Source organism: Brienomyrus brachyistius, chromosome 1, assembly GCF_023856365.1.
Source record: "Brienomyrus brachyistius isolate T26 chromosome 1, BBRACH_0.4, whole genome shotgun sequence".
NCBI classification, from domain to species: Eukaryota; Metazoa; Chordata; class Actinopteri; order Osteoglossiformes; family Mormyridae; genus Brienomyrus; species Brienomyrus brachyistius.
Genome location: NC_064533.1, coordinates 47,064,501 through 47,081,368, shown reverse-complemented (window position 1 = coordinate 47,081,368; position 16,868 = coordinate 47,064,501). Strand labels below are relative to the sequence as shown.

At 41.8% G+C, this 16,868-nt stretch overlaps 1 protein-coding gene and 1 long non-coding RNA gene across 2 annotated transcripts in view; one reads left to right on the top strand and one right to left on the bottom strand.

Annotated features, from left to right (window-relative positions):
* Positions 1-816: 816 nt before the first annotated feature.
* Positions 817-15,182, bottom strand: LOC125747718 (MORC family CW-type zinc finger protein 3-like). Its single transcript, XM_049023169.1, has 22 exons — positions 15,043-15,182; positions 14,604-14,676; positions 14,199-14,331; positions 10,754-10,978; positions 9,261-9,398; positions 9,029-9,161; positions 8,651-8,779; positions 8,266-8,385; positions 8,090-8,187; positions 7,839-7,934; positions 7,556-7,684; positions 7,217-7,291; positions 6,650-6,692; positions 6,402-6,522; positions 5,899-5,965; positions 4,585-4,624; positions 4,287-4,368; positions 4,131-4,197; positions 3,028-3,400; positions 2,702-2,781; positions 2,289-2,456; positions 817-1,711 (listed from the first exon to the last, which is right to left on the bottom strand). The coding sequence occupies exons 1-21, from the start codon at positions 15,079-15,081 to the stop codon at positions 2,315-2,317; spliced, it is 2,403 nt and encodes an 800-aa protein (XP_048879126.1). The 5' UTR covers positions 15,082-15,182; the 3' UTR covers positions 817-1,711; positions 2,289-2,314.
* The window catches only part of LOC125747753 (uncharacterized), a 31,847-nt gene continuing 20,572 nt past the window's right edge, over positions 5,594-16,868 (top strand). The window contains exon 1 of the long non-coding RNA XR_007399371.1: positions 5,594-5,731. This is a non-coding gene — a long non-coding RNA (uncharacterized LOC125747753). The remainder of the gene's footprint in view (positions 5,732-16,868) is intronic.

The following is a 16,868-nucleotide window of genomic DNA, read 5'->3' as shown; positions in this document are numbered from 1 at the left end:
GTGCTTTGAACGGTTGCTGTTATTACTTTGTAAAATATTTGAAATCGGATCACGATATCATTATTAAATAAGATGCCTTGAGAAACGTCGATTGTACAGAACAGAAGACAGGTTTAACAGAAGATGCATATTATTAATAGAAATTTGTTTCGTATTCCACTATTTCGTTGAAAATGTATTAACTTTATTGATTCCGCTCTACTAAGAGATGGATTATAATACAAAAAAGTTAGTTTTGTCTGCATATCTCTATCTCGTAGTCCTATAGTACTCAAGTAGAGTGATCAGAAAATGTTTCCTACCTAAAATATTTTCCTATCGGTAGCGTAATTTAATAGGCACATCTGTGTTTTTTCTTATCCTACCTTAGAATATCCTACCAGCGCATGCTTAGAGAATAAAACGTCGCTTTATTGAAGTTAAAAATTACACCATAATATATGTGCATACGTGCTTCCTGCAGTGTTTACGATGGTAGTACTTCATTGTAGATAAAAACAGATCATAAGCGCGAGCTTCTCGTAGTAATTAAGGTGGTAGTACATTATTGTATATAGAAACAAACCATAAATATGTTTCCCGTAGTGTTTACGGAGGTATGTGCTTTCACATTGTCCTGATTAAATGTTCCTTTCAAAAGTCCCCAATTGATTCTGTTTGAGAATGCATCTCTGAAAATCCTAACCCATTCTTACTCATTTGACCAAGTGTATTTGCGTATTTGACAAGGATGGCCCGTTCCATACAGCATGAAGTATATACACGTTCATGTAAACAAACATTTCACTATAAAAATAATTTCTCTTGAAAATGGAACAGCATTTAATGAACCTTTAATGAATTATCATTTTTTGTTTATACAATCACAATGTACCCTTCAGCTGCATTGATTACGCAACACCTGAAAACAGGAACCCTGAAATAATATTGGACAATGCAGCACAGATTTGTGAAACAGAAAATCCATAAACCATGATTTTTCAGAAAAATTGTATTTTTATTGTATTCAGTATTCTAAAGTAAATACGCTACTGTGCGAAAGTCTTAGGCAGCCAAAGGAAATGATGTTTAAATGATCTTAGTGTATTATGCCTGTCAAAGTGTGTTATGTTAACCATTTCAAAACCTCCGCTAAAATCACCCCACAATTTCCAGCAACCATTCAGTACACACCTAGCACACCTCATGTAGCTAATTAAGTTCATTAAGTGAACTGATGATAAAATTTAATAAATATATGGAAGAGCTGGGGTGGTCCTGAGGAGATGCCGTTCATCTAGCCATCCAACTTGATATCAGTGACTTTTTGGAAAACATAAAGTACTTACTAGTTTTTATTGTTACTCTTAATGTGCATATTTTCTAATGTTAGATTGTGTTTTATTTGTTTCGAGCAAATGTGCTATGGAGTGCTTATCGCTACCGATATACAGCCATACTCGGTAGTATCACGGCTGCACTGGCCATCTGGTATACCAGCAAAATTTATCATGGGGGAAAGTCCATGGCTGATTTTTAATCCCACTGCAGCCCAGGGTCATATAGAAAAACGGGACTTACACAGGGTTTTAGTTCATTATCATTCTTATGATGCAGTCTTATTTTTGAATTTATTTCACATATTTTTGTGCAGTTCTCAGATTCAGACACGTCAACAGACATATTGCCTTTTGCCTACTAGATGAACTCGAATGTGTGGCATCTATAGGGCCTGCAGGAGGGAAAAAGAAGAAAAACTTTATATGGGAAATGGTCTAGAGCTGATTTCATTCTGAGACAAACCACACCAAAACGTAAGCAGTGTTACTTTAGTGGTGGCACATGAAAGGACCTGCACGCTTCATCACACTGAGATACGTTGGACTTTTAAAACAATTTCTGGAGAGGTGGGGAGTGTCGCTAGGGGGCGAAGCACTGGAGTATTTGGGTGGGAGGAGGGACAGGGCCATCTGGAGAATACATTGTTGCTGTTCTGACGGGATCTAAGTTTACAATGATTTACTGACTTTCAAATCACCAAGGAGATGAGGTATCAAATGAGCGCAAGTAAATAAAAATCTACATTTAAAAGGTTTAAAAAACTCTGGCGGTTTGTTAATATGCTAGATGCTATTATGTAGGTAATTTGAAAATGAACTAGAAATGAGAAGTGTGCCAGTTATAATATTTGAAATGTTTTATCATGCAAAATAAAGAATATACCTTTAGTACATAAAAATTTGAGTTTGTTTTTTTTAATTAAAAAACATTTGTATAATAAAAAATGGACAAAGTAAGAATTGACCTACATAGTCCACCCACATTGGAGACCAAGTCAGACCTCAGTGACCTCATTCAAGACCTTGTCCAGTATCTTATCCATGACATCACTGTCCAAATTAATCTCTTCCAAGTCTAACGTAGGGACAATGGTGACCAGGAGACGGCCGATGCGTTGCCGGAGGTTCCTCAGCTTTCTGGGGATTGCAGGGTGATGATAACAGTTATGTACAGTCAGGGGTAAATAACAAGCAAAGCAAACTCACTTTCTAAAGAAGCTACTGAAATTCAACAGCTTCCCATCTAACGTGAAACCATTATAGTCAGTTCAGCCAATGATTTAGAAAATCTATGTGAGTATATTCCATGTAAAACACAGGGCTTTTACATTAATTGCAAAAACGAGCCCCATCTTGCCAAATGTAATTGATTATGCTTCTACCTGCAGGATTCTTCATGGAAGATGTTCAGCTGTTCACACTGACAGGACAGACTGCTGTTCTCAATCTCCATGTCTTTCAGCTGAGTAGAGAAGAGTGAGTGAGGGTGTATTTAAGCATGCGTGAGTGTGTCTGTGTGCCTGTGCTGGGTCAAATTAAGGCAAAACACTCTCCAGTTAAGACGTAAATGAATAAATAAAAATATCTTTGTAATAAAGATCAATGATTTGATTATCATGAAGAAAACATGCAGTATATTTCAATACATTGGAAGCCGCACCCATTAAAATGGATGAGGCCCATGTCCCGTGCTGTCATACACACTCACCCTCCTCTGGAGCTTTATCTCCATCACCTGCAGGTGCTCACATGTGCGTTTCACCTCCCCTAGTTCCTGCTGGAGCTGGTTCACCTGCTCCTTGTGTGTGTCCTGTAGCCCACCTGGCTGCTGCTGCACCTTCAGCATTGGGCTTTGAGGCCCATTTCCCTCCAACACTTTTCCCATCTCCTTATTTTTATATGTTTGGGCAGAGGCAGAATGCATAACAGGGAGGGAAGGCATTGACTTCCATTGTGTTTTCTCTGGCTGGATGGTCTTTTGCATGAAGGCAGGAATCCTTTGATGGACAGAAGATGTTGGCAGACCCATCTTTGTGTTAATGGGTGAGACCCCCACAGTTTCTTGGGGCACCTGCTTCACCCTTTCAGGAGGAACGCAAAGGACACAAAATGAGGACGACTATAGGCTCTGATCGAGGATCTAGCGCAAAGCATAAATCACAAAGTGCAACTAACATGTAAGCACGTGTTCAAATCCTTTTCGCTATTTTGAAGGCAGAAAAAACAGACTTTGCACCAGCAAGGTACAAAAAGGTTGTTCTAACTCTCCTAATTATTCAGAAGCATGTATTGGGCATAACAAGCAATAAACCAATCAGAATGGCACATCACCTCACCCGTAAAAGGCAGCAGGGCATGATCTACGCTGGATGGCAATTACAATGGCACGTTTAACCCGGCAACCCAGAGTGCTTTTTGGCCATGGAAACGGATGTGCTTGTGCGCGAGGTGAAACTGTGCGAGCTCATCCTCTATGGGAGCACCAGTGTTCCACCAAAGCCTTTCGAGGTGAAACGGGTGTGGGATGAAGTAGCAGGGAGCGTGTCCAAATTACGTTTAACAACTGCCTTTAGACGTGGTTTTTCCTGGTCAAAAGTGCAATGCCATTCCGCTGCCTTAAAACAGCAATGTGCCGACAATGTACCTGGCCACACCTCATTTAAAAAACACTACTTCTGCGACCAAAAAGCCAGCTCAAAATCATTAGCTATTTTAACTACAAAACCACTTTGCGTCACGTTTTGCCCAGGTGGAAAATAGGACCCTATGTGTCAAATCTGGCAGTCAGATGAATATAACTGTGCACAGCACCTTTCCGGAGATGTGGACACATGGTCTTCACAGTCCATCAGCATGGTATCATGAGGCAGGATGTCACCTGTTAAAGTAGTGACGTTGTACTGAAAACTCCCAAAAGTACGAGTAATGTTATTTAATGTACACTGCAGCTACACACCAAAGCCTGACCTGAGAAGCTGGGATGAGTGAAGCTCCGCCACTCACTACCTGACAATGGTGTGGCTGGAAGGTGTGATTCTGGTGCTGACATCTGAGAGGACATTAGTGAGGGTGTTTAAACGGCACTGTTACACTTCGAGGGACTCATTAATTTTGCTATAGAAATGTTGGCCTTCTCCCATAAAGTGGGGGGGGGGGAGCTGATCACACTGATGAGCACTGCTGTCACACCTCGACAGAATCTTTATCACAAAAAAAGGTTTGATGTGGTTTAGTTACACAAAAGCGTTTAAAATTCTCAACTCACCAGTTTGGTCTTTTTCTGTTGCATGTTGCTGTTTATCTTTCTACAATAAAGAAAAAAAACACCCATAATTAGATCCCCCTATCTTAAGCCCAATTCACACCTCACTTTTTCATGTGCCATTAGGGCGAGTGACTTAAATTTCGTAATCAGGGGTGTCCATGCTGACTGTAAGCTTGCAGCCCACATTTTTGGTCTAGCAGACTTTTTTGTGCATTGGTGCACGGCCACTGGGCATGTGCAAGGAAACTCATGTAGGTGTGAGATTCCCCTCCATTAATCGCCACCCTACCGTGGTGGAGTGGTTTGTGTGTCCCTAAAATCCTAAGAACTATGTTGTCAGGGGAAATTTACCCTTGTAGGGTCTCACATGGCAAATAGGTCCTAGATGAGAGGCTACAGTAAGGGCGATTCACATACCCCCCCTACGGAATGTAAAACCAAGGAAGCAGAAACCCCACTCGGATCAGGGATATCGAGGCCTCAGGGATAGTCAGATTCACCTCAACACACAAGACAGGCTCTGGAGCTGGACTCCCGGAGAGGGCTTGGACTCTGCTCCACTCCGGAGTTACCCAGGGTGAGGGGGGCCGGGCAGCCTTGGGTTTACTGACAGGCCCCCAGTTCAGTGCTTTAACTTTGGAGTTCACCCCAACTTAGTGGACTGTTACTGAGTTCCTCTTAATTAGCATTTTATCACGTTTCGGTCCTAAGACCTTCACTTGAGTGTACTCATTTTTGCACCACGGCCTTACATGTTAAAAAAAATGCAGTTTTGTTTTTTTGTAGGGCAAAATCTCATTTCAGCCAATGAACGAGATTTTCTGGAATATTTTATAGCACAGGATCCCATAGAAATTTTTGATTCTAAAGAGAGACATGATTTTCTAAGAAATCTTTGAGGTGTACTCATTTATGCTGGGCACTGTAAGTAGTACAGATCTAGGCTTCTAGCCAAACTCTTCTGAATCCCTTTTCTTCACTGGGACTTCCCTCACTATGGGCCAGTGATTTGCATACTTTATGACTCTGATTCAGCATAGCCATCCCTTTGTCCTTTCTAGGTTTAGTCTGTGTTCATCCAAGACAGAAACTAGCTTTGACAAAGTACAGATGATGCTCCCTATGAACCCATTCTGTAATCTCCCAGGTCGGGGGTCCAATTCTGACGGACCCAGGGTCCCTCAGTTGTCCACAGGATGACCCTGCCCCCCACACTCCTTATCCCCGCATGCAAATAATCATATATTTGTAGCAGAAGCGCTGGTTACAGCTGACAGCTTTAAGAAGACGTGATTTTCCTTTCCATAACTTTACCTTTTCAGAGATGTGGACACATGGTCTTCACAGTCCATCAGCATGGTATCATTGGGCAGGTTGTGACCTGTTAAAGTATTAATGGTACTGAGAGCTTCCAAAGTGCATCTAATGGGTGTTTAATGTGCTCCATCATATATGGGTGTTTCATAGATCTGTAGCATGTACATTTGTACATTTATGTAGGTCATAATCATTTATACATTATTTCACATACTCTCACCCCAAGCACGTTACTGTTTCATTTTTAACAACTTTTTATTTTTACTTACTTTCATGATTTATTCATTAGTCATAATATACTTCCATCGAAGTGATTAATACAGCTTAAAATTTGAATACGCTGGGAAATTTAAAGAAACAGTCACACTTAAATACTCAGAGCTCAACTACAGCACTAAGACAGTCCCCCCCCCCAGTATACCAGTCCCTTAAGCACCCACTGCCTGTTCCTGTGTCCCCCTGTATAATGCACCATGTGCACTACAGCTACACAGCCTGACCTGAGCAGCTGGGATGGGTGAAGCTCTCAGATGAGAGGCCAGCGGGAGCGCCCTCTGCAGGTCCCCACTGCTCACTGTCTGACAATGGTGTGGCTGGAAGGGGTAACACTGGTGCTGACATCTGGGGGGGGGGGCAAACTGCAGTCTTACAGCTCGACAGAATCTTTATCACAAAAAATGGTTTGCTGTGATTTCGTCATACACAAGTGTTTGCTTTCTTAATTTAAAGTCTTGTCTTTAACATTCACCTGTTGTTGGTCCTTTTTCTCCTGCATCTTTATCATTTTCTTCCTACAGTAAAAAAATTTATAAATCAAAACACCAATAGTCAGATTCCCTTGAGAATCCCAATTCAATTCAAAAATCTAAAAGTTACCGTGAGAAACGTTAGATTCTACAGTCACAAAGACAGCCAACAGATGAGTGAGGCTGGTTGTGGAGACAATGATGTAGCCATGTAATACCCAAATCATTTTCAGCATTGTTTTTACATTCTGCGTCTTCTGGGACTGACGGCCAATTGGTGAATAACCGAAACTGCGAATATCAAGTGTGTGCATGTGAAGGGGCTACTGTATATAACTCATCATTGAAGGAGCAGAAAGATATATTCAGATGCAAAAATTTGTGCAAAGAAAATCCAAGGCTAGTGGAATATTATTGCTGCTTGCATGTGTCGGCATAAACGGACGAATGTCGTATGTACACAAGAGTCCATGTGCATGACCAGGCGCCAACTGTAACTGCACATGACAAAGTGTAGTATCAACTAGTCCTGAGAAGTATTAGTGGATGTAAGATGATAGGACTCTTACTGTTTCTTGAAAGGTTTTGGGTCACACTGCTGCTCGTTTTCTGAATGCTCAGGTTCCTCGTCTACTTGACAGCTCCTGCAAGGGCTCAGACTTTACAAAACAGATCTGCTCCCTCTTCTGATGCTACCTCTATTAGTCAGTTAATACCCACACAGATTAATGTAAACTGGCACTCATCAACATAAAGCTGCACCTTCCTGCCGATCGAGCCTTTCATACTGATGGAGGATCAGAGGAGTGATGGCTGGGGTCCCACATAGAAATGGTTAAGTCTTCTGAAGCCCAAGGACCAGTTCTCCCCATTCTGTTACTGGTTACAGTATGAACCACAGACATCACCTGTACTGGGGATCTGGATTCATGCGGCAGAACCACTTATCAGGGAGCAGGTCACAGTTGATACCATCTGGGAGCCTTCTCCACTTCAGACAGTCATCACACTGTACCCAATTCTGATCAGGAGCCTTCCTGTACTCAAACAGCAAAAAGGAAAACAGAACTTATTTCTCCAGGGTGTGTCTGCATGCACACAGTGGTATTGCTCAGTTTTTCTCAGAGCTGGTTCAGACTCCACGGCCAAATTCCCCAGAATACACAGCTCTTAAAACAATCACATACTCACACAGTATCTTCTGTTGGTACTGAGCAGTTCTTACGCTTGTACTGGATTTCATCCCAGTACTCTTCCAGCTTCACTGCCAGGTTACCCATAATTTTCCTGGACAAATATCACAAATGTCTCAGATCTCTGCCAAATGTCTCTTAGATCAAAATTGAATAGGACCTATTTGCTGTCTGAGGCTGTGGTAAGTTCAGTAACTAGCAAGAAAACTGGTATGGATATTACACCGTTATTCTGAAGTTCAGCACTACCTGTATTCATCAGTGTCATCAAAGTTCTGCTTGTTGTGTGTGGGCTGCAGAAAGTTGCATTCGATAACACCGATCACTCCGACACCCCGGTAACCACCCTGAATGAATCATAATGTAGAATTTAGGTGTCTAACCCCCCATCAACACAAAAAATGCAAGAAGCTTTATAGGCTCACCTTGCACTGGCAGCCCACCCTCTCAAATGCCTTGATTAGACGGTTTTTATGGTACATCATCATGCCGTAATGATTCTTGCTTTTAATGTTGTATCCAAAGGTGATTGGGATGCGTTCCTTCTGGGATTTGTTTAGGAAAGTCAGTCAAAATTTACAGGCAAGAGAAGTTCCCCCCTTCAATGGGCACTAGCTCTTCACGTAACACCATGTCACACATGGTGTGAAATGGAAACTGACAGGCAGGTAATCAGACTAAAGCTGTTGAAGCACCTAAATATGATTCTGTTACCTAAATTTCAGATTTCAACCAACCATCCATCCATCCATCCATCTTCTAACCATTTATTCTGCTCAGTCTCGAGAGTAAAAGTACGTAAAAGGATACAAGGAAGACAGGTTTATATTGGTCTTTGCGGGTTAATGCCAGACTCTTGGAGATGAGCTGCGTCTTCACCTTCTGACCTCTGATGATGATCTGCATGCGAGGCTTTAAGTACAAGATGCTGCAGTACGCCTATTCCACATACAGTAAGGAAAATTAGAGACACCCAAAGCTGCACTTATTGTGTGCAAAATAATAAAATATAGAGAATATAACAAAAAATAGTTTTTCACTTTTTGCATCGGCCTTTGCCCTTTCATTTTGGACAGTCTGTATGACCCAATACATATCTTATGCTCCTTCCTCCTCCAGTCCTGGCAGATATTTACACTCTCCTCACCCTGCCAGAGATCGTGTTGGTTCCCCATCTGAAATACTCACACGCAGTGAGTAGATGATCTCCGGTACTGACTGTGTGACTTTTTGGTTCTTGTGGGTCTCACACGCATCTTCCGGGATCCGGATGTCATACCTGTCCGTGCTGAGATCAAACTCCGTCTCTCCATTCGCGCCTCTGGCAGGACCGAAATACACTTAAGACCCCTAGAGCATATGCACATAGAGCACAGAGCACATATGTAAAGGCTCAGGTCTCCACAAACGTATGCATCACCTGCGCAGGTTCCAGATTATGATGCGTGTGCCGGTAGAGTTGATGGAGGTAATGGCCCTCAGCTCAGTGAGGAGCTCCTCTGCTGTGTTGAAGGGGGAGTGTTTGAGAATGTCTTGCAGACTGGCTGCATCCTCAACTCTGAGTGAGGCCTATGGTTAAGGACCAAAGGTCAGACTTCTGCATTTTTTCCAGAATTTACTAAGTGCTGTTTAATTTTGCTGGGTAATTATACTCAAGGGAATTCATTAGTCTTTTCAAAAACTCTAAAACCCTTTGCTTCATACTACTTGTCATACTACTCGACTCGGAGAGTTCATCCATCCATCCATCCATCCATTTTCCAAACCGCTTATCCTATTGGGTCGCGGGGGGTCCAGAGCCTATTTGGAGAGTTCAAGCGTAGTTAAAACAAAATATCATCAAATCTAAGATTTCTCGATGGTGGTTCTTAAAAAAAAAAAAAATAAATAAATAAAAAGGTGTTTTACTGCACCTTGATAAAATAAATCAGAAATCAGAATAAACACAGATCATTACTTTCGTAGAGCATAAGAATTTGCCTGACAGTCTTGCCTATCCGTCCATCTTACATAAGCACTTAAGCATCACAGGATCACAATGGGCCTTCAGCCTGTCCCGTCATGAATCCGGGTGGGTTTCAAACGATGGTGAGACACGATGCCGGCAGAAATGGTTGACGACCCACTCGCAGCTCAACAATACAAAACAGGGTTTATTAAATGAACTAAAAACACAAGAAAACACTAACAAAAATAAAGGATCACGAGCAATCAAAAGTAAATGGGGATAAACAAAGATGGCTGGCTGGCTGGCTGGCTGGCCGTACATCTAACACCAAGCATTAACCACAACAAATTGACACAACATTCAATGAACCACTTGTGAAGTAAACAGAGGCAAGGACTTAAACACAGAGGCGTAACAAGAGGCAGGTGAGATTAATTAACAAGAGTTGGGAAAACAGGTCACAGGTGAAACTTATTAACTCAAAAGGAACTAAACAGGGAAACTAAGAACTAACTAAGAAAAGACGGAAAACAGAATCTAATACTGGGAGTAACAAAACCCAATAAAACATAACTAAGGCTCAAGACAAGAAACCAAAACAGAATACAGAAAAATCACCAGACATGGGAACTAGAAAATAAATGAAAACACTAGAAACCAATACAAAAACAGAGGAGGTGGGATTCAAACACAGGACAAAATGGTTCACAGACAACCACATGCTCAACAAGTTGAGCTATGCGGCTGATAGAAAACAGGGGAAAGACAAAGACTGACAGGAGGGGCAGGATAGCCAGCGATGTCTGCTGGCCAAACGTGGAAGGGACACAAAAGACTAAAACAACAGGAACTGACCCTGAAATGTCCTAGGGAACAGGAGATACAAGGCAAGGGTCACCCTGAGCTGGATGCCAGTCCTGGTCTCATATTAGCAGTTTAGCATTTTCGTCTGTAAGAAAGGATACGGGCTCTGCCCATCGTGTCCGATGGTGACGATGGGGACCACCACATGCTTGGCCTGGATGTTCTCCAGGTAGCTCTGGGACAGCAGCCCCACACTCATAGTGTCCCTTATCTTGGAGAAGACGATGGCGTCCTTCCCCAGACGCATAGAGCTGGACTTGAAGCCATTTCCATACATGCCCACTGGGACGTGGCCTCTGACAGCTTGCTTATCGCTGAACCCGAAACTGGGGAGAAGAGAAATTTACCACGAAATGCCACAAAATCCTGAAAGAAAATAGCTTTAATACTCAATGTTGGGTTGCGAGAGCAATGACATTTCTGTGGTCATGTGATTCCATCATATGATTCAATCGTATTATTCACTGTTGAACTGACGATAGATTTAATGCTGCTGGGGAAACAGGATCAGAACTGGGATTCACCAGAAAATTTGTGTCAGAAAGCCGGTGCCACAGACAGGTATAAACCATCTCAGGACTATGATATCTAACATAGCAGGGAAACTAAATAGTGGATAGTCTGACTGTTCTGATTGGTCTTTACAGAATTCAAGGTTTACAAAATGTTAGGCTCTAGATCTTCCCTGCTTTCCTCAGGTGCAAGCAGACTGCACGGTATGACTTCACAATAAGGCTGCCTTTTGGCACTTATAAACGGTAGTAACTCATTAATAAAAAAAACTGTAACTTGTTTATAATTGCATATTACTGATATACAAAGTGTTACAACATAATTACTAACCTGATTATAAACCATTCATAAATCCTTTATAAAGGCACTCATCGTAAAGCCGTATTAATCTGACTCAACTAAAGCCATTAATTTCCAGCCATAATCACCACTAAACCTGGTAACTCATGAAAATCCTTCAGCTATAGAGGCAACAGTTTAAGCAATAATCCAAGAAAGCGATCCTTTAGTCACAGATGTCAGAGAGATTTCTTTTTATATGAGTCAACAAAACAGAAATTATGTATGAATCAGGGGGCTGGTATGTGGCTCAGTGGGTGAGGATGCTGTGTCTGTGATTGGTAGGACGCTGGTTCAAATCCTGCGGTTCACAGAGTGATTTCATCATTGGGCCATTCAGCGATACCCTTAATTTCCAGGAAACAACTGGCCCTGTTTACTCAATTCCACTTTGGATAAAAACATCTGCTAAATCCATCCATCCATTTTCCAAACCGTTTATCCTACTGGGTCACGGGGGGTCTGGAGCCTATCCCGGAAGCAATGGACACGGGGCAGGGAACAACCCAGGATGGGGGGCCAGCCCATCGCAGGGCACACTCACACCATTTACTCACGCATGCACACCTACAGGCAATTTAGCAACTCCAATTAGCCTCAGTATGTTTTTGGACTGTGGGGGGAAACCGGAGTACCCAGAGGAAACCCCACGACAACATGGGGAGAACATGCAAACTCCACACACATGTGACCCAGGCGGAGACTCGAACCCGGGTCCCAGAGGTATGAGGCAACAGTGCTAACCACTGCACCACCATGCCGCCCCCATCTGATAAATCAAAGCATGTAAATCTTTGACTTGACAGGGACAATAAAAATACCTCTGAATATGTTTACATAAGATACCCTGAATGACCAAACCACAGTCACCCAGAATCTTTTACTTTCAAGTTCCTTAGAAAAATGACTGGGATATATTCTGCACCAGCATCTTTTTCCTAACTGAATACATATATTGAACTGGTTTAATTCTTGGATAGTTACCTGCTTACAGGAAAAACATAATATTCAGCTTATAAAGTATGTCTGTCCCAACCTCTAGCTTCAGGGCTAAAATAAAGATTAAGGATCAAATACTTAGTCAAAGCGGTTTATGAGCTACAGTAATTTTACTCTCTGGCTCATGTGATATAACAATGGTGGCCACGATGTCTAATTGTTATCAGACTCTAACTGATTATTAGTTTCTGACAGCTGTACTATTCAATCTTACTCTCCTTTTACCTGGACAGTAGCTACAGACTGATCTTATAAGAGCTTCACCTCAAATTGCTCCAATTCTCATACACAGAATATCACAAATTACCACCCAGTTTTTAATGGTTTAACATATTTGTCAACCAGGCCTTGTCCCTCTTCACATATCGTCATTATAAAAAAAACCTAAATACCATGGTTCTCGTCCAGTAGAGTGTCAGGGTCGATGCCCTCTGACCCCTGTTCTTGTGTCCTTTCTTCTTTGGCCAGCAGGGACTGCTGGTCATCCTGCCTTTCCCCCTCTGTCCTTCACCCTCGTATGTTTTCCCTGTTTCCCAGGCTGTGTCATATCAAAGGTTGGGTGAGTGTGCGGCTTAGAATCCGTGATGCCTATGGGCATGGATCTACTGCTGGCTGAGGACAGTCTCTTCTTTTAGTTTGTATTTATTGATTTTTGTTCCCCAGTGTTTTGCTTTCCATTTTTGAATGTTCCTGTTCTAGGTTTGTCTTCCTTGTGCTTCCGTGTGATTTTTAAATTCTTTATAGAACTTACTGCGTATACATTACATGCAATGACATAAGAAGCCTCTTTAATTGCCATGCACTCGCAGGTGTCCGGGAAAAACGATGAAAACCCAAAGGATATATTTCACGCCCAAAAAGACTTTGCGAATTGCCTGGCAAACTGTACTCTTAAATATATTTTCCGCATCGCCTACAGTATACAAAAAAGTGCCGCTTGCAAAATGTCAAGGCAATGATTGCCTTGTGTGTGTGGCTGTGAGAGCCCGACTTCGCCTAGTTGGACTTCTACTATACGGAGCTAATAAATCTTTAAGATTTAATATCCTCTAGGTCTTGTAGGTTTCTTAGTTCTGCGCTTATCAGTATTAATTATATCACCTGTGCCTTGTCTGCTTTCCAGTGGGTGTGTTAATTGCCCATCTGTTTCTTGATGTCCTGTGCCTTCAGTGATTGGTTGATTGGTCATGTGCAGAACATAAATCATTCTCATTAGTTCCAGTTATCGGTGTATTTTAGTGCTTGCTATTGTTGTGGTATTTGGCCAGTCATTGTATTAGATGCCTATGCTAATGTTGCTCTGCTTGGTTTCCCCCTAGTCCTGCTCCCTACTTGTGTTAAATTATGGTTTCTTTAGTTTGCTACTTTCAAGTTGTTTTTTTCCTGTTTGAATTTTGGCGACTTGTGGTTTTGTTCTTTTGAGCTTTTCCTCAGTGTTCTTTGTTTAATTCCATAAACTGCTGCTTTTCTCTTAGCCACAAGTGGATCGTCACCTCTTATCCCCACCTGTGCTATGCCCCGCGTCCATAACAGGGTAGCTTTACGATACTGAGAAGGGTCTGCTAGATATTATTGTGTACTGAATCATGAATCTTCACCAGCTCCTTTGTTTTAAAGGCATTGATTGTGGTACCAGCAGTTTCACTTCCTGTGACACCACGTGATGCAAAGGAGAGCTTCCTGTCTGCAACTCACCTCAGCATCTCATGCATCTTGCTCTTGGTCATACCGCTCCCATTGTCCTGAAATGTAAGGCAATCGAACCCCTGTATCCGAGTCCAGTCAATCCAGAACTGCTTGGCCATGACATCTGGGTCGTATGCATTGTCTGGGTGCAAAATAATTCACATTTACATACCATCAGCAATCCAGTAAAAGAAAAGTTAAATCCACAAACATAAATAAACATATCCTGTATTACCAACCACAGTGGTATAAATACGTTGTGTCACTTAAACCTGATGAAGACCATAAAAACCAAACGTTTCCGTGTGTTAAGACACATGTATACAGGTAGACATATGTCTAAATGTTTCTGATATTAAAAAAATACAGCTTTGCATTTCTATTTGATATTTGTTGCGACGATGAGCTTCATACCGATTAGCTCCGCGACGGCGCTGAACGGCCAGGTGTGGCTGGTGGAGTTCGAATGGAGATACTTGGGGCAGAGCTGCAAAGAAGCGAGCCTTCATAAGGAGGGTCATCATTTCAGGCTCATTTCTCATGCAACGTGCTCAACTATCTGCGCAACGATCAGTTACAAAGAATCTCGGGAAATAATGCCAGCGTACAACGTGTACGAGCACGAAACAGGTGTTAGGTTACAGTATTTTGAATCGCAGGTCTAACCAAAACCTTGTACATTAAACTCCCGATTACTACAGATTTTGTGTTAAACTCCCTGCTAGCTCCTACTAGATAAACATCTATACCCATCAGTTAACCATGACAAGATGCAATCTCGTGCTGTCACTAGCGTTAATCGAATTTAAGAGGCGCATATGGAGGTCCTGTAGCCGGCGTGGATGTCCCTCACCGCGCTCAGGGGTATCCCTCCGGATCTCCACATATTCATCTTTCGGCTTTTGTTAGTGCTCGGTCCCCAGACACTAGTCTTCACCAGTATTTGTTTAATATAACAGTAGACAATCCCACTCCGGGATCGTCACCCGACGTCATACGGAAACTTACAGCACAATTATCATCGAAAACGAAACCGGAAACTACGCCGCAAAAATGATTTAAGAAACTGTTAAATAGCAACAGTAAAGGACCATAAAATCCAAACTAGTATGTCACCGTAGCAGATACATTGAATTACCCTAAATCAAGAAAAAGTACATAACTTTAATTTTTACTGTCATAATATGTAGAAATCACTGAACTGTACTGTGAAAATAACATTTTCGTCAAATTAATAGGAAAATACCATAATATCACATCAAGTAATTACCCTTCCCTGTTTGGCCAGCATACAGTATTATTCTATCTAAAATACAGATTTTGTTGATGTATACATTTAAATTTGCAGTATAAAACTTTTCACCATTCAGCAAACACATACCATAATTTCTACATAAACAAGATGTTAAAATATGGTATATGTTAAATGACGTTGATTTCAAGGTAAAACATATGTTTAAGTATACTGTAATTTATTGTCATTTTATGTAATGTCCTTGTAATGGGTCTATTTGACTTATATGCAATGGGGGTCTGGATGAGGTGCCAACCCATCACAGGGCACACTCACATGCCATTCTCTCACACATGCATATAAGAAATATTTATTTATTTACATACATTATTTACATACATTCATGTTGCATGTTTACGGTGCAGATCATTGACATTAAGTCTCGCCATACAAATAATTTAGTGCTGCTTAACCTAGTCCATACATGCAAAAGAAAATTATATAGATGTGATGTCTAAGTCTGAATCTGATCCAAATCTTACCCTATTAGTGATTATTTTGCACAAGAACCTACCCTGTCAGAAGCACTGGGTGTTTCTCAATATCAAGAACGCAAAGATCATACTTGTGGTCTTATCAAGACAGAACATCGGTCTTACTAACTCACCTCCCAAGAGAGAACTTGGGGCACAATGAATCATGGGATTGGTCTTGTTGGGTGAGGGTGCAACCGATGTATCCTTGACATCCATAGACGTAGTTCTTGCCCTGCCAGTACTTCTGTTATTATTATTGGAAGTGGTCTTTGGCAGTGGATGATGGTGTAAAACAGGCACGCGGGAACCCAAGTATACACATGTATGCATATTGAGAAACACCCACTATTTTATTCACTGCTACTGAACTGTTCCAGTAGCTCAGCATAATTAATTCATTAAATTGAGCATATTGTAATATTTCCCCATATCACAACTTATGTCTAAATTCATTTAAAACATATTAAACTCCACCAAGCCAGGTTGTTTTGAATTAGTAAAGTTGATAACTTGTTATATTCCGCCCTTCCTATTGGTGAATATAGACTCGCTTGCTGTTCATTAGTTAGCTGCAGGTACTCGCAACTCAGTAGACACCTCTTCCCTAAAACGGGTAATCTTACATTTTCCCTTGTTTCCGGAACAATCCAATGGGTATGGCTTTTAAACTTGCCCATTCCCCGTGGGATGATAGGGTATACCATGAGTATTATGTGTCATGACCTGCATGTCGGGCGCGGCATGGTGGTGCAGTGGTTAGCAGTGTTGCCTCACACCTCTGGGACTTGCTAAATTGCCCGTAGGAGTGCATGTGTGAGTGAATGGTGTGTGAGTGTGCCCTGTGATGGGCTGGCCCCCCTTCCTGGGTTGTTCCCTGCCTCGTGTCCTTTGCTTCTGGGATAGGCTCCG